This window comes from Rissa tridactyla, chromosome Z (assembly GCF_028500815.1).
Source record: "Rissa tridactyla isolate bRisTri1 chromosome Z, bRisTri1.patW.cur.20221130, whole genome shotgun sequence".
Classification (NCBI taxonomy): domain Eukaryota; kingdom Metazoa; phylum Chordata; class Aves; order Charadriiformes; family Laridae; genus Rissa; species Rissa tridactyla.
This window is the reverse complement of record NC_071497.1, coordinates 34,016,930-34,040,289: the sequence shown is the minus strand read 5'-3', so window position 1 is coordinate 34,040,289 and position 23,360 is coordinate 34,016,930. Positions and strand designations below refer to the sequence as shown.

Genomic DNA, 23,360 nt, shown 5'->3' with positions numbered 1-23,360 from the left:
ACCTTTTGCTGTTCTTGATCCAGTTAATATTAGGCATCTGTTCATAAGGATAAACAGTAAGTCACACAAAGGAAAATCATCTGTAAACTCTCAATTACTGGTCAATGGTAATTTTTTCTTTTTTTTATTGCAGTTTCTATTCTTAAGGATAGTGTTTCATTGTAGCATGTCTTTCAGTCATGTTGGCCAATTACAATTGTTTCTTAAACACACAATTGAGCATTTGACATGGAAAGGCAGTCCTTTTAGAACTTAGTCTTGCTTTGTTAGCGTCAGTGGAACTCAACCAGAATGACCACTCAGAAATTATTGTTGGACTGAAGCCTTGATGAACAGCTTCATGCTGCGGAGTGTGAACTAGCACCTCCACAATTAAAGCACTGATGAACCTTCTGCTGTCAGTACTTCTGTATGTTAAGTAAAGCTTGTTCATCATAAAATGCAGTTTCTTCAAAACTAGATTATTTTCACAACTTCCAAAGACAGAATAATAGACTACTTCACTTTGTTACTTTTTTCCCCCTGTGGAAATGTCCTCTTCAGAGATATTTAGCCTCACTTGAATGGTGCTGTGCCTAAATAGTGTTCACATATTTCAAAATTATAATTTGAAAAGCCTTTCTTTTTAAAAATTCAGAAAGTGTTATTTTTAGTCTAGCTTGATGCAAAACAAATTTACGATGAACTCCATGTGGTAGGGGTCAGGTGATAACCTGAACATCCTGTAGTACTCTTAGGAGCCTGATATTGGCTCCTAAGAGAAATGGAGAGAGATTGTTGGAGAGAAATGCAGAGAAGTCTCTTCCAAAAAAATGTTAAGTGGGGCAAAACCTGATTATTCTGCAAATTCCAGGATTGAAAACACCAGAAGTTGCAGAGTTTCCAAATATTGGAAACGTGTTGTAAAGGAGAACAGAGTAGGCAAGTTTACTTTGGTCCTGAAGCAGACAGCATGCACATTTTAAGAAATCGTTACAGAAGATGATTCCTGGTTCTGAGAATTATGTAGTAAAATGGATGACAGGACAAATTTGAGACTGAGTTTAAGTCACTTTATCTTCAAGAAAGAAATACCACAGGCCTGAAAGTAAATTAACAGAAGCGATAAAGCCATTTTCTGTTCTGTGGTGCACCAGAGCAAAGAGACACACTATTTTACTGCCACCAGTGTGCAAAATTCATTACACAGATTAAGTGCACTACTGCTTCCCTTTTATTCTAAGAGCTACCTTGGGAACGGCAAAGGGACAGAAATGCTTGACCAGACTTTCTACAGGAAAGGGGCAAGAAAGAGGATTTTATTAAGACTTAAATGACCTTTAGCTTTTGGGATTAGAATGTCACAACTACTGTCACCAGGTTTGAATTCTTGGTAACAGCCAGTAGTTTTAAAAATACATGACTAGTTTTGCATCACAGAAGTGAGATATGCTTCCCTTTCTGTTCCACCCTCATGTTGGTGTTTTGACTTCTCATTTCCATAATTTTCATGTTTTCTTTTTATTTTCAAAGAGCAGCAAACAACTTTTTGCGCTGGGATAAAAGACGATGTTGGAACCTGGCCCTCTGTAGACATGCTTGTGCACTACACCCCGGTCCAAGCACTCCTGCTGGCGGGGAAGGAGGAACCATCTTTATCTATCCAGCAACACAACCTTTTTCAGGCCTCGCTCCTCCCATCTCAAATTCTTATTGCATGCATGTTCGTGTTCTTCCTTGGCTGAGAAACATACACAACTGAATGCAGTTCCTGTGAGCCCTGGCCTTGTGCCCAATCTGTTAATCTGCACTGCTTAGTAACCATTAAACATTATCTATCACCTTTGTGGAAAGGAGGAGATGGATGATTATTTGTCATTTGGATAGGTCTGCACCTGTCCAAAGAGCTAAGGTAACAGAAAAGGGACTCGGTCATTTAAATACCTCACAAAGAATGAACAGAAAGTCAGTCTTTGTCCTGCTGATCTGCCTACATTTTACAGTCTTCAGTTTACACAGAAGCAACAGAGATCTTGTGATCTGAATGCGCTGACGTGTAGGAATGGAACTCTGACCTCCAGCAGTCCCATCCTATGCACTGAGCAGAACAGTACTTATTCCAGCCTGCAAAATGGACAAATCTCAGGCAAGACTGCAGTTCTATTCTTACACCTTGAATATGTAAAATCAAAAACTAAAGCTATATGAGGATGCATAAATGAGATCAAATCTCAGATGAGAAGCAGCTTCAAAGGTCAGAGATGTGCTAGACTGAAATCAGCATAATTTTTGGATCAGTGTTAGTTAATTAATAATCTTACACATTATTTAAACTCAAATCCTCAGCAAGTGCTGCTTATATATCCAAGTTTTCAGAGCAGTACAAGTGACAACACACTACCAAGCAGCAAGCTTAAGATTCCATTCTTCCCTAGAGGAATATTTAGCTAATAATTATCCTTTATGCAAATAGAGCAATGCCTGAGTGAAGACTTTCATTCATTCCAACGTGCAAAAACAGAGCTGAACACTCCTGTCAAAAAGCTACCCAGGTAAGAGATTTGTCTCCCCTCCCACACCTCTGAACTCAGGTTTTATTTGCTCTTTGCCTGTTTTAAAAGGTGCAAAACTGCCTCTTTTCAGTTATTTACACACTGGTGTTGCTTTTTATGTTTTGTGATTATACTGTTCTTCTTATATATTGCTTGTAAGGTAGATACTGGACAAAGGTTTGTAAAACATGTAGTCAGCTGCAACTGGTATGGAAGTAATCTTTCCTGAAAACTGGTCTAAGAGTTCAAGACCAGCCATTTGGCTAGTTTTCATTTGTATTTAAGAAAAGCAGCTTACATGAAGCTTATCTAGTTCTCAAAGTATTCAATTATTATTAAAATTGAACATTTTCTTAGTGATTAAATATGAAAGAGGGTTTCCAAAGTATTGTCCTTCTTGCATGTAGTAAACCCAAGATACCGGGGAAGGCAAGAGGAAAAAACATGAGAATGGGGTATCAATTTGGTTTTCTCTACAACCGCTTCATGTGATTAAACAAAGTCCAGCAAAACCACAGGGCAGAACAGAGCTTAGTGTTTAGTTTTGTGACTGATGACTAAAGCCTCGGAAACCTTTCCAAGGTCTCATCATTCCCAAGGATGATCTGATGGGCCAGCCTTTACAACAGCTGCTGGCTGACTATGTGAGTTCTACTGTAGCCTGCTCATCACTTCTGGGATTGTTACATGTCAGTGGCTGTCATCTTACTCGCTGGGACACTGGACTAAGAATCCTTGGGAAAACATGAATTGAATCACAACTGCTGGTGAATGCAGGCATTTGAAAAAGAGCCTAACTTGCCTTGGAAATTCTAATTGGAAGTAGAAGTTGCGAACTGCAAATTTAAATTAGAAATACAGAAATCTAAAAGATTGCTTGACTCTCAGAATAACTGCATAGTATAGCACTGTTAATTTGCAGAGGACTTAGATGAATGTTCTGGCTTTCCTGACTCGTAGAGACCAATAAGCTGTATTATTTTTCCCTCTTTCATCTTTAGATTAGCATAATGTTGAAAACTCATCAGGAAAATGTTTTGAAGTCACGATATTTTGTTCACATATAGGAAAAAATGAGCCCATCAAATGTCACATGATTTTCCTAAAAAGCACTGTGATTTTCTTTGCCTATAGCCCAAAAGCTTGCTAGGTCAGTGTTTAAGTAAATGGTTTTGGTTGCTGGCACCTTGCTTAAGTTTGCTTCCAAGAACATCTAGGTCCTGGTACTCTAAAGCTAAAAATACAACAGCTTATGCAAGACAGAGAGAAATATCTTTTCACTTGTTCTGTTTTGTCACTTGATCCCTCCTAAAACTCATAGGTTATGTCAACATTTCTAAGTAATTCTGCACAATAAAAGCAGATTAATAAATCAATGCAGTAGGTGCTGAAGCAGTATTGCATTATATTATATGCATTTCAGGGGATTTTTATTTCAGTCTAGGCAGGTCCTACAGACTAAATGTCCTCACCACATCTGTTCAAATCTTTCCAAAGAACCAATTGCTGGGTCAGGTTTTTATGCCACAATAAATGGTCAGAGTGCACTACGGCAGAGCTTCTGGGAATTTTCCTCTGAAGAAAGTCTGGTTTGCAACCGTAACACACCTCTATACATTGAATCTATGCACTGTAAATTAGGCTAACCAGTGACGTTTTTCAAAACTTTGTTAATGGTCAAAACCAGAACAGTAATGTAGTCATAGCCTTTAGGAACCAAGAGAAGTTTCTTACAGGCAGAAAAGGTTGCTGATACAAAAGATGAGTAACAGTTTAACTCAACACCTACAAGTGCTTTAAATCAAGTGCTTAGCTAAACTGACATCTCTCATGTTTTTCTGTCATTTATGCAACAAAAATACAATGAAACTTCAGACGATAAACAGAAAACCTGCTGCACCCTCATTAGTTTTTTAGCTGAATTTTCACAGTTTGAACATAGAGAAAACTGCAAGCATCACTTGGCTTAAACTATATAAAGGGCTCTATCCTAACTTATACTTACAATCACTATTTCACCAAGAGTGAGAGATTCTGATATAGAGTTGTGATACACTGTCTGACTGCTGTCCGAAACACAGGATTTAAGGATCTCCTTATCATAGAGTCGCAGGCTCACCCTGCCTACTCCCTCTTGAGCTTTCTAGAGATACAGCTTCAGATTTTCTGGTGGACAGTCAGGATGGGGAGACAAAAGAACACATCAGAATAAAGTTTTTTTGTGTTGTGCGGTTGCACAAAGAACAACTCATCCAACCAGAATGCTTATATGTGTATGAGCAGAAACCGCTTGCCAATTAATCTACAAAGAGAAATCCCACTGAACATGTTGTGATGAATGTTCCGTTCCCTGCAGAAAGATTTTTGTCAGGTCAGTGGCATGGTGAAAAGACAGGAAGAAAGATGAGACTAAGGCCGGTTGGAAAGCTTGCAGTTTGTCTGGCTTGAATGGTTCTTTGCTTTGTTTCTCTTTTTCACAAGAAACTGAGTCACTGCATTAAACCTGAACGAATGAGTGGTTCATATAGTGGTTCTGCTCATGCAGAAAAAAACCCCAAACCCAACACTTTTTGCTTTTGCTCATACAGGCAAGGGCAACTTGAAAAAACTTAACTGTGAAGATTCCAAACATCAAAATACAATTAAAAATAACCAAGACTACTTTTCTTTGTAATGATATGGATGATACACGTGTATATGAATGTGCACACAAGTAACTTTCCCTTGTATTAAACAGTTGAGAATGTTCTGATACCTAAGTCAAATGCAATGGATAGACACGTTCTATGCTATATGCTGCTTCATCTGCACATCCCTGCTAAGAACAGCTCTTTCAGCAAGCAATGGGAAGCCTTCACTTGAATAAAATGTAAACTGTATGTTCTGCGAAGCTCTGGGGGATGAGCGAGAGTCGGAAATAGGGGTTGTCCCTTTTCTTACAAACCACTTAGTATGGGCTGAGCTGAAAATGGGTCAGTTTGGCGAGCCAGTAGAGGAATCTATTTACTGATACCCCTAGGGCTCCTCAATATTGCTCGAGTATTACCACTGTGGAAGGATCGTATTGTATCTCAGCACCACAATCAGAAGGATGGAGTCCACTCATGTGCACAGGATCTGCTCTCCACCCTCCTGTCTTTGGAGATGGCAGGAGCATTGGAAGCTCCCAGCTCTCTGCTAGGCTGCACAAATGTACAGGGATAGCATGCAGCCATGGTGGAATCCCCTTTTCTTCAGGTGAAGCAACTAGTTATTACTGAGCTATAGGTATCACAGCCTGAGAATTCCTGGATTACACAACTGAAAACTGTTTTGATGGTAACAACGTCCCTTCCATTATTTGGTACGGTGTTACTATGTTCTAAAAGCAACCATTAAACTCCAAACATTAGAGTTTCCAGAAACCAGTAACATCTCAGTTTAGAGCTGGTTTTAGAGTGTTTTACAGATAGCATGTTCATTTGACATGGATTCTGAAAATATATCTAGCAGAATAAATGGCTATTTGCAGGAAGCAAACCCTTGTTTTCAGGAGAAAAAAGAATTGAAGAAAATGACCTCCTGTCAGCATTTGTCTGTGTTTTAGCTTGAACGTATTTATTCCACCAGGAAGGTTTTTTTGACCTTTGTCAAAAATGCATCAAAACTGCTGAAAAGATACATGCTTTATAATTATAGCATTTTTTTTTTAAATTGGCTTTTACAAAAAGCTACTATTCTGATTATCCAGTAAGGCAGTACAGCTGAGATATATTACTAAATTATCATTCAGGCACAACATCTGTTAACAGATTTCCAGAGAAATTATATTCCAATAATCTTATGTATTAAAAACTATTACCATCACTCAGGAAGCTGCACAAACAATGCATATGTGCAAATCTTAATGTTTTTTTTTGTAAATACAAATTTACTTGCAAGTAAATTATGTGAGTTTAGAGAGAGGCAGACAGCAACTGTACAATTGAATATATGAGCCTGGTGTACAGAAGCTGCTGCAATCTTTTTTATATAGTCTATCAAAAGCACTCATTGGATATTGAACTGCCCACTAGCTTTTAAGTATGTAGAACAAGGGCACCGTATTTGTTTCTTGGCTGTCTGAGTTCACTTGGCTGTAAGAAGTGGGTGGCATTTGAACAGGATTTGCTGTCCTCATCCACAAGCCTCTCATTCTCCAAACTAATTTAGGTAAGACAGGAAGTGTTGGGTTTTTGCATCTTAAAAATTAGTGTCTTTATTACAGTTGCTAGCATTCTGTATTTTATTAACTTTAATCATATGCTCTTTAGTATTTCTCTTGGTGTTGTAACTTCTTTTATCTTTTCTGTCAACTTTGCATTCTAACAAAGACTAGATCCAACGTATTTCCTGTCTAAGCAGATCCTGCCTAGCATAATCACACAGTACGTTGGAGTCTACAGAAATGAGGCATTACTAATAAAAAATAGCCATCAATCTTTCTAAATAATTACATCAAATTGTAATTAGTTTTCCCTTATGATGGAAATAAACTTTACGTACAAACAAAGAAACTTACGCAGTGGGAGCTAAAAACTATTTAAAATAATTGGGATGGATAGAAATCTACTGATTTTTTCAAATAGATTTAGACAACAATATGCAAGTCATTTTCAACTTGGGCAATCAGTCCACACATCTCTAACAAAAATCTCTTTTCTGCCTTTTACCAAATTATGAATTACCTACCTGTAACACTTAAACATCCTGTTTCAAGTTGTAGTTAAACTTTGCATGGCCTTAGAAATCACGCTGTGTCATTTAAAATAATACCTGGGCATTTGTTTAAGACTTTTCACTAGTTACAGATATGCGTCTTCATATTGTTTTCAATTTGTTGGCAAAAGGTATTTGTTAAAATCTTGGAAAAAAAGCTCTAAGCAGGATAGATAGAAGACTTTATAATAAACCACTCTCTATTTGGAGTGCTACAGATTGAAAGCTTACAGGCTGTTGGTAAGCTATTCTTTTGCTTATCAATTATGCTTCCAGTTGGACTCATAAGCCCTTTTTTTTTCTCAGCTTGGAAGCCTATATGTATGTAACTGGGTGTTACCAAACATTAACAAATCAAAATACTCTTCTTAACAAAAAGTAGGGAGTTTACACAGAGAATGATGATTTCTGTCATTAGAGTCTAAACTTACTATTTAAAATCATTAAAATATACCAACAGAATACAGTGCCAGTGAGCATACTTCAAGTTTTAGGAAACTGATGTGTATGGCTTCTGTCTCTAGATACTGAAAGAGGAAAGAAACAGCTTTTACTTGCAAGTGAAGACAAACTTTGGCATTATGTTGCAATGTCACACCTGGCACCAAAATGCAGATATCCTGGCTGTTTATGACACTGGGAGAGGCTGGGCTTGAGAAGTTCTGGCCTTGAGAAGTTCTTCTTCCCTAGAGATTCTGCATACTCTTGTACTAGCACATACTCTCTTCTAGGTTAATATGTGTCATCTCTTAACTCACAGTACTTATATTCAGGCATCCAGACTTTCCACTGCAAACCATAAGACAAGATTTGCCTCTTGTGGCATAGCCTGTTTGACATTTTCCACCTTCCTGCTCCTATTTTTATTTTTAAACTGTTTAAGACAGATCACTTGCACGTTATACTGTTCTGCCCCTCAGACACGTCCCCACCTACTCCCAAACGATTTATGAAGGAACTAAGCTAACTTCAACTTAATCTGACAATTCAGCAAAAATGCAGAGATTGAGTTTGGTGAAAACAGTTGTGTTCATAGAGGCAAGAGACATGAAAAGCACCTCCATCTGGAGAACACAAATTTTCCAAGTCTTTATGTATCAGAAAACTGAAATGCAGGAGACCCATAGGAAACACCACTTTGTTTGTTCTGCAGCCCACAAAATTATTTGTTGCATCTTATTCCTTGGAGAACAAAGCTAGAGTGACTATGGGTTTAAATCTGAAAATACTAACATGTATCACTCTTATGAGATGGCAAGAGATTCCATCTAGCTGCATGGTCCATATGTTGCAAAATGGGTATTTGTGAGGAGATGCTTATTAATTAAGGGAAGCTGCATATCAAAACAATCTACAATTCAACAGGTTAATCTTATGTAGCAGCTTCTGAAAGTCCATCAATAGTTTGTCTGTGAACTTTTACATATGACTAAATTGTTGCTCTCCAGAAAACTCTGCTTTACATCTTCTACGAACAAAATTTTTCTCCTGTTCATTGAGGACAGCTGCAGTGATATATCACTATACCACACGAGTTCCACATCAGTGACTACAAGATGCATTATTAGAAACACCATAGCCTGCCTCACTAGTATATAGTTTATTTCACACCATCAAGTGCTGCCTCTGATCACAGAGACCTCTATGATGGAGCATTAGGAAGAGCTGATGGAAACATCTGTTGTACAAAGAAATGACTGATTCAAGTCCATTTTTCCTTAGTAAAATAAACTGGATTCAATCAAATGTACTCTTAAATGTCTAAAAGAAAGGGCTTAATCTGCAGATTTATTTCTTAGTGTTATGTGTCACTAGAGCCCTGTGATGGTGTTCTTGTTGGGATGATGCTTCCTTAAAGGCACAACTGGGTGACAAACTTCTACGTTAAGCATCTGTGCTCAAAAAAATTTCATGAACTGCAACCTAACAGCTGTTTTCTTCATATTGCAGGAACACACACATCAAGTAAACACTCGGACAATGGAAAGACCACTTGAGGCTATCAGGATGGAAAATAACACTTCTTCCTGCTTTCTCATGGAAAGAAAGACTCGTGCCAAAATTAACAGGAAAGAAGTCATGCTAGCTAAGCTGAGGAAAAGCTGCTCCTGTACCCCAAAGAAGCTGAAGAACTTTGTCATGGACTTCTTTCCTGTTTTACGATGGCTCCCTAAGTACCATTGCAAAGAGTACATCTGGGGGGACGTTATGTCTGGGTTAGTGATTGGGATCATTTTGGTGCCCCAAGCAATTGCTTACTCACTGCTGGCAGGTCTGAAGCCCATTTATAGTCTTTACACATCATTCTTCGCCAACATCATCTATTTCTTAATGGGCACATCCCGTCATGTCTCGGTTGGCATTTTCAGCCTGATAAGCTTAATGGTAGGACAAGTTGTGGACCGAGAACTTCTCTTGGCTGGGTTTGACTTGAATGATGATGCTCCACCAGCCTTGGGTGATGGCTCTCTGCAGAATGACAGTCAGACCAACACAACTGCCTTCAACCTTACAATTGCAGGGATGAATGCTGAGTGTGGGAAAGAATGCTATGCTATTGGCATTGCTACAGCCTTGACATTTGTGGCTGGAGTGTACCAGGTAAGTGGTTGCTGACTTCCAGAGGCATGATATGAAGTTCCTAAAGCTTCTTTGCATGACATAAGCTTTAGTTTGACTCTCTTTCAATGAGAGATACAGCGTCAGTTCACTTGAATGACCTTGGACTGTTTTCTCCAGGAAGCCTAACTGTAGGCAACTCAAAGAAAGCATGAGGTACTTATCTTAGCTACTAGCAAGCACAGGTAAAACAAGTCTTCTGCAAGACTGTTAACATTGTTTAGACACTCTACTGCCTCTTGGCCTTGTGTCTTTCATGGGACAATGAATCTAATACAGATCTTACCATGAGGGAAATTCCCAGGTAGCTGTGCACTTCTACAATGAAGAAATAACTCTGTTTCCCTAGATGCTTTAATAAAGATGCAGACTCACTCACCTAATTCTACACAGGTTCAGAGTGTGCTACTCAGTGTTTATTAATGGGACTGTGTTGTACCAAACTGCTGTTCAAAGATAATCCAGAAGCAGAAAGAACAAGAGGGGAAATAGATTGACTAACCTACTTTTCAGACAATGGCTGTACTAGACTCTTCGAGACTTACCAACATACTGTCCGACACAAGGATATCAAGAGAACACAGAAGGAAGCATGATGAACATACTTACCTATTAATTGTATAAATATATGAAATAAGAAAGAGATAGCTATCTTCCTGTTTACTAAGAAATTTCAGGTCACGTTTACGACCTTGTGAAGCTGTATTTTCCAAAGCCATCAAAGGAAGGATAAGCAACTAGTTAAGGGCAGTATTCTGGGATCTGGGAAAGTTTGTGAGCATTTCTGCCACTTCTGACTTTAGGCATGCCACAAAGGCTGTCTGTGCTCCACTTCCCCTTCTAAAATTAAAAGTTGTTTAATATAAGAGTGCCACTAAAGAAGGGATCTTAGCTGTTGCCATTCAAGTTCTGTTTACAAAGAAATGGCCGTAAGTTTCAACTTTCTTCACTTTAAGACGCAAAAAAAGAAAATTGGTTTTGGTATAACAGAAGCGTTTTTGGATCCATTGCTCTTTTGCACGGGAAATAAGTCAGACAAGCCATTTAAGTGGAGTCACTTCAGACCAATGTTTGATTGACCCTGTGTCAAACTCCTCATTCACCTTTCGGTTTGTAGGATCTCACAACAGTAAAAGAAATCACATGTTTTAAAAGCAGACTGGAAACATAAAAGGATAATTCCTGTTTTAAGATTCAAATAGCCAAATGCTATCTTCTTCCAGCTAGTTCTCTCCCATCTGTACTTGATTATTTGCAGCAACATTTAAGGCTCATCTCTTTTTTCTTTTTTTTTTTTTCTGTGTCTCCTCAGGTTCTAATGGGAATCTTTCGTCTGGGTTTCGTATCTATGTACCTATCTGAGTCTGTACTAGATGGCTTTGCAACTGGTGCTTCCTTAACCATTTTAACAGCTCAAGTGAAGTATCTGATTGGAATAAAAATCCCACGTAGCCAAGGGCATGGGATGCTTGTTATTACCTGGATTAACATTTTCCGGAACATTTCTCAGGCTAACCTTTGTGATGTCATCACAAGTGCCATTTGTATCGTGGTGCTGGTCACTGCTAAGGAACTGGGAGATCGGTATAAGCATAAGTTGAAATTTCCTCTTCCCACAGAGCTGGTAGTTATTGTTGTGGCAACACTGGTTTCACACTATGGGAAGTTAAATGAAGTGTATGCATCCAGTGTTTCTGGAGCTATTCCAACAGGATTTATTCCCCCCAAGGTACCACATTTCAACTTAATGCTCCGAGTTGCTGTAGATGCTTTGCCTCTTGCCATAGTCAGCTTTGTCTTTACTGTATCCCTTTCTGAAATGTGTGCAAAGAAATACGCTTACACCATCCGAGCCAATCAGGAAATGTTTGCTGTGGGGTTCTGCAACATCATTCCATCTTTCTTCCACTCTTTTGCAACCAGTGCAGCTCTAGCAAAAACACTCGTCAAAACATCTACAGGCTGCCAGACTCAAGTCTCTGGAGTAATTAGTGCAATGGTGGTTTTGCTGGTGCTGCTCTTCTTGGCACCTCTCTTCTACTCCTTGCAGAAGTGTGTCCTGGCTTGTATCATCATTGTCAGCCTCCGAGGAGCCCTGAGGAAGTTCCGAGATGTGCCAGCACGGTACCACGTGAATAAGGTGGACACACTTGTTTGGGTCGTTACCATGTCTGCCTCTGCCTTGATCAGCACAGAAATAGGGCTGTTGGTTGGCATTGTTTTCTCCATGTTATGCATCATAGTTCGGACACAGCGGCCACGGACAGCCCTGCTCGGTCAGATCCAAAACACCAGCTTTTATGAGGACGACTTAGAATATGAAAATCTCTTGTCAGTTCCAAAGGTCAAAATATTCCGTTTTGAGGCCCCACTTTACTATGCAAATAGAAACTATTTCCTGAAGTCTCTGTACAGGTTGACTAACTTGGATCCTAACCTAGAAGCTGCTAGACGGAAGAAATATGAGAAGAAGGAGAAGCAGCATCTGAAAAAGGGAGATCACACAACTGCTAATGGACTGGGTGTTGGAGAAACTACTCTGCAGCTAGTTCCTAAGCAAATTGATTTCCAAGCCCTTGTTGTAGATTGCTCTTCCATCTCATTTTTGGACACCACTGGAGTTAATACTCTAAAGGAAATCCTGAAAGACTACAAGGACTTAAATATTTCTGTTCTCCTGGCTTGCTGCAATCCCTCAGTGATAGACTCTCTGAAAAGAGGAGGTTACTTTGGGAAAGATTTTGGGAGTATACAGGAAATGCTGTTCTACAGCATACACAACGCTGTGCAGTTTGCAAAAGACCAAAAGCTTTCAGCAGATTGCTCAATTTAATCTTGTGTCTTCTGGACAATTCATTACAAAAGTGGCAGATGGGGAGGGGCAGTTTGCAATAATTAAATTATCAGACACACTGTTGGCTGTGTACAGCAATGGGCCTACAAGCCATTCTCCCTTTAAGAGCTCTGCTGTTTGTCAAATGCCTCATAGAACAGCCCAGCCACTGGGGATGCAGTCCAGGACCCGGATGGAACAGGTTGGATTATTACCCAAACCTTCACTTTAAAATGCAGGTGATGTGCAATAGGGCAGTTCAGGATTGACTTCCTACCTTGTGCCATGATCACGTGTGACCAACATACATCATGGTACTGTCGTGCTGGAAGGTCTGCCCAATGTCAGCTGACTCTCCCACTGGTTTAATTGCTAGTTTGTTTTAAGATGGCTAAGCCATCTCCATGAAAATGCAATCAATCTAGCATCTTGGATAAATAATGGTTTAAATACTGGCTTTCAAGGCCCTCTCCCTTTCATCATTCTAGGTGTGCTTCTGAACAACTAGAAGCCCACTATTTCCATACTAATAAAATGTATAAAATATTATTGAATGTGGCATGTCTCTCCACCTTGATTACACAGGCCGGAGTCACCTATGTTATTAGCTTCAATCTGTGGTAATTAGTTACTGATGGTTGTGATACCCTTAGCGACACTGAAAAAAATACAACTCTGATGCACAATTTTGTCAACTAGTAAAAGGATCAACAGGATTAAGAAAAATGAATGGCTTTAACTGTCAGTCAAACAGTTACCCAGGCAGTTGCACCATCCAATAAAAATAAGTTGCCTCTGGTGGGCAGACGCAACTCCAATTCAGGAACATATAAGGACCACCAAACGTAAAATCTCAGAACTGTGATGCAGCACAGTATGTTCTTCCTATAAGTGCCTGCCTGGGTGCAAAAAAAAAATGTGAGAAAGGAGGGTAGGGTGGGAAGGTAAATCTGTGACCTGCCTAGAAGGGGAGTGATGGGTCAGTCAGAACTGTCTGGCTGGTCTTCTCTGACGCCATCAATGCTAATGAAACTTTACAGTAGCACAGCTGGGCCAAGTAAAGGAAGCAACGCTTTGTAAGTTGTGTATCCCTATATGCTTTAAAAATTCCACCACTATTTGTACATACTACAGATGTTTGGTGTTTTTGTGTTGTTTTTGTTGGTTTTTTTTTAACTCCTATCATGTTATTCTTTGATTTAAGGTCCACTAAACTATGTTTTCCAGGTCTGGGTTACTTTCTATAAGAATTTGCATTAACTGCTGTTCATTCTGCTTTATGTCAAATGATACCACCAGAGTCAGTTTTGTTGTTATATATGCATGTTTCCTCTTTACAAATAAGCATAGATTTAGATTTTGATTGTAACAGTTAGTATCCATGGCATTGGCAGAATATCCTCTCATATTCCAGCTTATAATTACCTGCATGAAAGGTAGGACAGTTGCACTATCTTTCTCTCCTTATTCATGATTGGTTCACACATAGCACCAAGCATGGAAGGAAATTCTATCACACCTGTGCCTCTTACAACTAGCGGACTCTAGAAATAGGCTTCATGTATGCAGAAGCCATTTCTCTGCTGTGCCGTTTAAAAAAGTAAACATCAGGTCAACACATCATATGACTTGCTTATTTCAACTTTTCAGGTCACTGAATGAAAGAACACTCAAACTGAGGTTCTCCAGGTGTCCCAGAGCCTGTCTGGCTCTCAAGAACAAATATTTTGTTAAAGGAAAAGCAGTGCACTCTCAAAAGATAAAATAAAAAAAAAAGTCTTCACAGGGATTGAGAATAACACAATATTAGGCAAGTGATTCAATGCTGACATTTTCATGCACTCATTATAAAAAAGCATATCAGCTGCGCAGTTAGTACTGCTAGAGCAGTAAAACCTGACACAAATGTCTGTCGAGATTAAAGGATTGACCATTGGCAGCATTTTTCTGCCATAAACAATTTAATCACATTATTCTTTAAATTGCTGGGTTGGTATGCCTACCTTCTTTCTGTCATAAAAGCAAATGGGCAGACCCCAACGACAAACTATTGCTTTGTGTCTGCTTTTGTTTCTAACGATTCTTTGATCCGGGGATATCTCTTTGAAGGTCCTGCCAGGGCCTAGCATGAGGAAGCGCGTTTACAAGAGTTACTGCCAGACAGTATCAATATAGACACTCTTAGGCTGTTGCGCCAAAGCAAGCTGTCATTGGAAGTCAAATAGAATTGTTTCAGTACAAAACAACACACATCCCAGCAATCTAGACTTCTTTTATCTTTATGGGTCAAGCTACCAGCCTAGAACACAAAGGAAAAAATGTAAAAATACCCTTAACTCTAGATGAATCTCACCTTAAGACAGAAATTAAAAGAGAGATTCCAGCGGAAGGGGTATCCTTGCAACAGTTTCTGGAGAAAAATTAAGAGAGGCTGCGCTTCTCTTATCCAGCAGGCTGAGAAATTAAGTCAGAAGTCTCTTTTTCATCGTATTTATTGTAAGAACGGCACTAAAGTTTCAGCAAAGAAACTTGGCTTGCATAAGAGTGGGGTAAGCTTTAAGAATTTTATTGGAAAGAAACTATTGACCAGAATAAATCAGAAGAACAATCTTCTGTTGGCAGAGCTGGCTCACAATCAAGTTGTTGTGTTGGACAATGTCAAACACAGCAGGGAAACAGCTTTCAGTGCTATCATGTGGGAGTGATGATGCTGGGAGACTGTAAATTATTTTTAAGCAGTATGTAAAAGGTAACTAAAAAAAGCAAGCCTTTTTATGTCACGTTTATGTTTGCTATACTGCATTATGCCAAGATCAAAGGTATGAAGATTGAAAATGTTGAAAACTGCTGATTTTCTTCTATTCTACCAGGAATTAGGTACTGTGACTTGGAGAAGAGATGGGGATAGGATTGCAATTCCAAGTAGGTTAATACTAATGTTGAAATAAAGTATTATATGCGTTTTAGGAAATGTTATATCTAACAAGTAGATTGACTATATTTTTGTTCACTGTGGTGCCTTGTATAAATCATGTATCCAACAACCTTTAGAACTGCTACATAAGAATAGGAAAGGGTTCTTAACTTGCAGACGGTGTGGGTCCCATGGAGCTGGACAAAGAGTTGGGAATCTTTACCTCAAACTCTCCTGTTAACCAGTGCACCATGGCCAGAATGTGTGGTCTAGGTGTCAAAATTGCTGTATTTATTGGCACTGGTAACTAACAACCAGGGAACTGTCCAGTCCATGAAAGACACCTTGGGTTCCCCCATAAGCATTAATATTCCTGTGTCACATGACATAGAGACCAATGTGTGCTTTTGGTTGGAAAATAAAACCACCAGTTCTTTCAAAAGAGTTTGCCTCGTGGTATCCTTTCACGGGTGGTGAAATTACAGGATAACTTGGAATACAGAAAAAGATAAGAGGTGGGTTTGCTGTCCTAGAAAAGGGTTAAAATATGGGGATGCACTTGGCATTGGGGGCTTAGAAGACATAATGAGAAAGACCATTACAGAAGCGAGAAGGGGAAGGTGTCAGTCTTTTATTTGAGCACATCTGCTTCTTCAGAGGAACATTCATGGCACGTTTTTACAGATGGCACAACTGTAAGGAAAAGCAATGCCTGTATCTGTTAGCCTTCCGCAAGTGGTGGTGTCTCCTAGTCCTGTTTTCTCCAAGTGCTCTGCTTCAGTCAAGTACCTACGATCACCTTCCAAGAAGTCTTCTCTACTCACCAAACCCAGGACACAACATAATTTTGGTGTTACAGGGTTCTCACTCAAAACCACTTTATATTCTTCTGGAAATCGCTGGTTCAGGAAGAGAATTGCACACGCACAGAATTTAGCATCAGCATGGAACTCCTCCTGTTCGGACTTTCATTCTTGCCCCTGTTGCTTCTTTCAATCCCAATGTTTGTCTGCAGGCTCGATGCTCTCTCTCTTTCCAAACCATTGCTGCCACTCAGTCCGCTGGTTGTCCTTTCACAACTTAAATGTCTTCTTGTCTTTGACAAATGCACGTTTTTGCAAAATGAGCAGTTTTAGCTTGGTTCTAAACCATAGCGAAGTTGCTAATTTCTACATGTCAAAGCTGGGCTAAATATTGACCCTAGTGGGTTAGAATCCTACCCTTGAGGCACTACAGCATTTCTGGGGCTTCTTGCTTGACTGCAAAGTTTCCATGCTCCTAGAATTTTGATTGTGTCAGGACTGTGTCCCACTTTGAAGGACTCCGTGCCTCACTCCCTGCACGGGCTGAGCAGAAACCATGACGGACACATTCCTTTCTCTCAATCATTTGTCAAGCCTGATCCAACACGTGGCACAGCTGAGACAGGCTGCTAGGAGGGATTTTGGCCACTGACTGTAGATGCGGCTACCTTCTTTTCTAAGGTACTCATGATTCTTCTAAGTCATTTGGTTGCAGAAACCTGAAAGACCCAACCTGTCTCCCAGGAGAAACCTCTGAGATCTCAGACAGGGACTCCAGTGACAGTTGTCCTTGCCCCTGCTGAAGTTGGGTCCTGCAAGAGTGAGTATAAAACCCACAGCCCGGTTAAGAGAGGGAAGCACAGCACAGGAAAGGGTGTTTGCTGGTAAACTTCCACAGCAAAAGATGGCAAGGAGGAGCTGTGTCATCTGCTATATTCACAGATGGACTAACATACAGAGGCAGCTCTGGGGTACAGATGCAATACTAAGCTGAGTGCAGGACCTCCAAACACCTTCCCAAACTAACCTACATACACAAGCTCACCCTAATACCTAGGAAGAAAATTTCTCCTGTTCCTTGTGTACACTCTGAAACCCACTACTCCTCTGCTCACGTCCCATTTCCAGAATCTGAGCTCTCCTCCTTATTGCTTCCTCAAACTCACAACTGGTAAATTACCATCCTCCTGTGTCTGGGACAGCAGATGCAGTAATGATGTGGATTGTAAATATGCTCACCGCAGCAACAGCCTAAGCCAGGCAGAACTTTAAGAGCTATGGGGTTTTTATGGTTCGTTTTTCCTCACAGACCAATCACTCCTGTTCTAGGAATTTGTATTTGGTTCTTACCAGCAGGCATATTGGTACGAGTGTGTTTAAGCCGAGTTAAATGGGACTTGAAAATCAAGGAATTCCAACGTTGTCCTCCTAAAAGTCTGACATGTATTTCCCTAGAACTAGAAATGCTATTATGTATATGAATCCTTTTGAAAGAGGCTATTCTAAAGTCACCTTGTTTTAGTTGTCACTACCTGTCACTCACTTGATGCAGTGCACAGGTGGGTTCAGGATGCAAAAAAACCCTCCCAAGTTAAGTGGAAAGAAGATAGAAGTAGTAATAAAATAGTGGCAGCTTTCATTTGGACCTCTCATTAAGTCAGACCTGTTTTCATCTCATTAATCAGAGGGGTTTTTTGCTGTACCATATCTCCTAAATTAAAGGACGGAAAAGTCAGGTATCTTTCTCGTCCCTCAGCACTGTCCTTAGAAGGGCTAATGGCTAGCAAAGCACACAACAGGATGGGTGAGAAGTCTTCTTTGGGACAGGATTGCCACCTGAAATGGTTTGGTAAGGAATGGACTGAATTTATGCCTATCACCCTATTTCAACCAAAGACCCATCTAACCTAGAAAGGGAGCATAACACTGTGACCTGAATATTAAAAGTAGGCCTATGGCCAGGAGGACCCCTAGGTACACGTGCAAACAGCTAGGATGTGGACAGGAACCAAAGTCTCAAAGTCTGGTTTTTGCCAGCAGCTCTTCTCAGTACTGAGTAGTTGCTGGTGTTACTGCACTAAGATCAAACTCTGCTGGACTCGAAGGAACAGCAGCAATGAGTGTGAGAGTGAACATCAGTGTGAGTCTTGAAAACCGCTGGAATGACCATTGCCTGGAATCCAGCCATAGAGCTCCCTCTGTAACATTGGTCATAGATTCCCTGACTGCAAAGCAGAACTCTTCCTTGCTTAGGGAACCACTGAGAGACTCCTCTAGAGCTCTCTTTTCAAGACTGTGCCAAGCAGTATTTTAGAAAGGATGCACCCAGTTAAAAAAAGCTGCACTAGAACCTTGTACACGCAATGGTCCATGAAACCAATTTCTGCTAGCCTGAGGCCTCTCTAGAGGTCGTGGTACAACTGGGAATCAAGATGCTGAGGCGTAGACATGGCAGCAAGGGAGATGTGGAATGACTGTAGCATATGACCTGAGATGGCCTCGGTAAAACTTGACCAGCACACCCACAAGATTCTTCAGACAAAAGGAAACCTTAAACTGATCCTTAATCTGTTGTTAGGGCACAATGCATACAGGTTAGCCCCATCTTTCTCAACACAAACTCTCTCTTTTTTAATCTTATACACCCCCAAATTGATTATCCTCCATTGGCACTTACCTGACTTACAAGGAAGCAAAGACATGCCCAGGTTGCAATTATACTAAAAATATATCAAAGTGAGCAGCTGTTGGGCACTTTAATGCGTCACATTTTTCCGGATTTTGACTTGAGGTGTTTGCTTACCTGAGAGCAACTAATTCCAGTAACCAGTGAATTCGAACTTGTTCAATGCCACCATGCGGAACAGAAGAAACGTAGGCAAGGTTCATCTCTTGGTCTTTGCTCAGGTCAAATAAGTCAGCACGGCTGTGAGGTAAAGGAGGGCTTCAGGATAGGAGGGACAGAAAAGAAACACATTTCAACATTAACTGGCAGCTCCACTGGGTATCCAAACACCCCTATCCCCATACCACCTCCAAGATGCTCTCTGGCATGACAAGCACTGTCTAACATGAGATGAAACCAATATGGAGTTGCAGGTTATTTGGGGCTAACTGGCTACGCATGTAGTCTGCCAAAGCAGAACACAACTTGGGTGCATCTCATTGCAATGCTCAAAGGAAAGGATTACACACAGTCATTGCTGCACAGATAGCAACGCCAGGCAGCACTAGCCTGAAGAAGCCATACATTGGCAGTCACCTTGTCTCTGAGTAACTAATCACAAGGGAACTCAGTGTCTTTTAGGCTTTGGAGTGGAAGTCAGACTTGCTGAGGCCTGCAGTAAGACAGATATGGGCTTCCTACTGATGTCCATGCAATGACACCAACTCTTGCTTTGCTGTGGAAGCTACATTCTTAGAAGCAGAATTAGACCCTCAGGGCCTCCACATTCTTCCGCCATGCTCACCTCACTCCTAAGCATAAGGAAGCACAGCAATATGTGGCTTGAGGTTTGGTTTCTATGTTTGATACTCTAAGCAGTTTAACCTGCTCACGGCTATACAGAAATGATCATGACTTTCATGTCTACTTATTCTACTGAAATTAACATAACACTGCAGCAAATTTCTTCTGCCTCTATCTCCACAGATAAATGGAGGAAGATATCACCCCTACCCTCCACAAGTCAGAAATTTAGAACACTGTCCAGTTCACTGAGTTTGGGCATCCTTATAGGTTCTCATTAAGCTTTCTGATAATGTGCAAATCCTGAGTGTTAAAGCATTTGTATTACAAGAAAGATAAACCAACATTGTCCCCAAGGTTTGGTAAAATATTTCCACGTGTCTTCATGTTGCATAGACAGGTGACTTGTGCTCTAACTACAGACTGTATAGTAATTGCATAAGTGAAAAACTAACATTGTTTATGCTTTGCCTACTGTGATTTGTCTTCTCTGATGGGTGGATCAGCTCTGTACGGACTGTAACTATGCTGGGAAGAGTCAGACTGTCATCCTCTCCGGCTCTGTAGCCCTCCAAATATTCAACCCACCTCCAAGGACCAAACCGAATGAACCTGCTTCTGTGTTACCACCTGTGCGCAAAAGGGGAACAGCTTTACCCCACCTGGACAAGAACTTGATGCAACTTTTGTCTTAGATAAGATGCTGCCTATCTACTACCCCATCTCCTGCATCCTTATCTGAAAGTGCACATCTTGACACAGATTACATCCTCGTAGCGCTTCATACAAATCACCCAGCACGTGTGAGCCCCTCTGTGCAACTTCACCAGTATATAAGGCACTTAAAAACCATCTCCCTGAGATGCCTTCAAGTCACACAAGTGAGATTGAGAAGTTACCAACTCCACTCTTTCTAAAAATGTACCAGTCATTTGGGTCTTTTTAATTGTTCCAGTGGATAATGTCATTTTTTTATACATACACATATACGTATACATATAATGTATATGTTTTTTGAAGGAGTGCTTTACTACCACTCTTGAGATTGAAACCTCCTTCAGTTCAAGCAGAGGCAAAGACAGAAATCAAGGCATAAAGCATTCACTTATTTTTACTTAGTCCATGCTGAATAAATACTCCAAAATTCATGTTCTGCTAGAGAGAAATCTAGCAGAAATCATGATGAGATAAAGAAAAAAGTGGGAAAAACAGTGGGTTTTGTTAGTGGTAGTATCAGTATCTGTCTGTTCCTGTTCTGTGGGGAAAGTGCCCACCCAAGAGAACATCAAGCCTTGCAGTCCCCCCGGCTTTATCAACTGCCGATCCACAGCTATGTATTTGCCCAACTGTTTGAAACTCTGATGTAGAAAAGAAGCTTTAATAACTGGAATCCAGTTCCGTCACAGTGTGAGCTTTCAGGGGAGCTGGGATCCTACAGCTTGCGAAACACCAGTGTTGGCCAGATGTTATAACCGAATAGCTGCTGACCCATGGAGAGCCTCTGCTTCTGCAGCTGCTCCTCTGCCTTCCCCCACATGCTTTTCATGTTTGCAGCTTTCCAAAGTTTGTTTCGTACAATTAAAATCATGTGTGTTTCTTGGGCTGTAGTTTAAATGGGCAAAACACACTGTTTTTTAAGGCAGTTTCTCATTAATGTTTCCTAACACTGCAAGCAAAAATCAAAACAAAAAAATGAAACAGCAAAAGAAAAATAAAATTATAGAAAGCCCAAACGTTTCTCTTTATTAGAATGTATTTTAGGTCCCATTCCATTTTCCCACCAACATGGAAAAGTACTGGAAAATTTTTCAAGTTTTGTCTTAGGCTACCTTTAAGCACTACACAAAAAAATGCACAAATTCCTTTTTGTCTGTCCAAAGCACACGCTGATGATTCCATCCCTCTTGCAACTTTTTTTCCTACAACTGTTATTTAACCCACTGTATGCCTGAATGAAGGAGCTCATAATCACCTTAGAGTAAGATACCAACACGACTGAGGAATATACCGTCTCTTGCTTTTGATCCTGCTAGAAGCCTTCACATACCTCACCAAACTTGAAGGCTGTTCAACCCCAGCTAGCTCAGCAAGCCTGGGATTTCTCTGAGAAGCGAAGCACTACCAGGATACAAAGCGGTGGAGCTGGGATATACGCATGCTCCCACCCATCCCCCTGACTTAGATCCACCAGCCTCTCTGGCCACATCAGGAAGATGGTGCATGTTGAAAGTGTTCTGCAAGAAGAACAAACTCCTAGAACTAACAGGCAGGGAAGCCTGGCCTAGGCCCATTTAGGGACCGTGGCAAAGGAAACACTGAAAAGGAAAGGCAAAGAGCTCCGAGTATCAACATTCGTGCTGCGCTGGGGATAAGGAAGGACTTCATGTGTTCGAAGACCCTGGAGGCAAGGGAGCAAGTCAGAGAGGGGATGCGGACCAGCCCTATCTTGTCACCCAGCCCTCTGTTGTGACCCACTTTGTTCACGTTAACTGGCCACGTCCCACTGCCAGCTCCACGCAGGTGACACACGACAGGCTCCGCAGCAAAGGGCGCAAGGTGTCGCGCCCTCTGATCCCACAGCAGCAGGCCCGGAAAAGCCCACGTTCCTCCAGAAAGGCCGCGTCCTCACACCCTGGGGATCCTCTCCTTGAGGAGGGCCAGAGGAGGCCGGCTCTCACCCCGGCCGCTCCCCGCCGGCGCTGCGCGGCCTGCCGCCGGCACTGCGCGCTTACCAGAAGCCGGTGCTCCTCCAAAAGTGCTGCAGGGGCCGCTCCGCTCGCCCCACGTCTACGTCCACCAGGCAGGCCGCGCACCCCGCGCCCAGCTGCAGGGCCAGCCACAGCAGCGGGGCCATGGCGGCGTGGGGAGCCGGGCCGGGCCCAGCCACACCGGCGCCCGTTACCGACGCGCCACAGAAGCGACGCCAGGGGCCCGCCCCCAAGGGCTGCCGGCGGCCGGCCCTGTGGTGAGCTCGTTTAATTCGCTTCAGGAAGCGCAACTGAGGTGGCTGGTCGCCCAGTTGCTGCTGCTGCAGTTCTCGTACGTTCCGCATGAGGGAAACGTACCCCTACGCTGTTGCTGCGCCCCGGTGACCTGAGCTGACAAACCCGGAGGAGGGGGCACTAGCAGTATGTGGCGGTCAGAACAGCCCTTTCCGTAAGAACGTACTGGCAGAATTGAAACCACGTCCGGTTGTTCGGTCTAAAGGTGTTTATTGATGTCAGTGTGGCAAGAAAGCTTTAAATGCACTTTATAGCAGAAAGGCTGTAAATTGACTCTCTAGATGTTTATTTCTTATAGCGTGTATCAGGACTGCGTTTTCCATGGATGTGGGACTCTCTTCCTTAGGATCCCTCTCTTTTACATCTTGTACTACCTTCATGAATCTCATCAAGCCTTGCCAACTAGAAGAAAAATGCGGGGAACTGTGCCTCCCTTACACATCCCCAGATAA

At 41.4% G+C, this 23,360-nt stretch overlaps 2 protein-coding genes across 4 annotated transcripts in view; one reads left to right on the top strand and one right to left on the bottom strand.

Moving 5' to 3' along the window:
* SLC26A1 (solute carrier family 26 member 1) overlaps positions 1–16,053 on the top strand; it is a 34,083-nt gene extending 18,030 nt beyond the window's left edge. The window contains exons 4-5 of the mRNA XM_054185706.1: positions 9,219–9,869; positions 11,200–16,053. Coding sequence (XP_054041681.1) covers positions 9,219–9,869; positions 11,200–12,720 — 2,172 coding nt within the window. The 3' untranslated portion in view covers positions 12,721–16,053. The remainder of the gene's footprint in view (positions 1–9,218; positions 9,870–11,199) is intronic.
* Positions 1–22,877, bottom strand: part of IDUA (alpha-L-iduronidase) — a 50,357-nt gene extending 27,480 nt beyond the window's left edge. For 2 of the 3 annotated variants that reach the window (XR_008463822.1, XM_054185704.1), the window contains exons 1-2: positions 22,639–22,877; positions 19,241–19,381 (exon numbers count right to left, since the gene is read on the bottom strand). Coding sequence is in view for 2 of the 3 variants with exons in the window: in XM_054185704.1 (XP_054041679.1) it covers positions 19,241–19,381; positions 22,639–22,760 (263 nt within the window). In the remaining variant the exon portion in view is untranslated. The remainder of the gene's footprint in view (positions 1–19,240; positions 19,382–22,638) is intronic. The other variant, XM_054185705.1, reaches the window with a different exon arrangement.
* Positions 22,878–23,360: the final 483 nt, after the last annotated feature.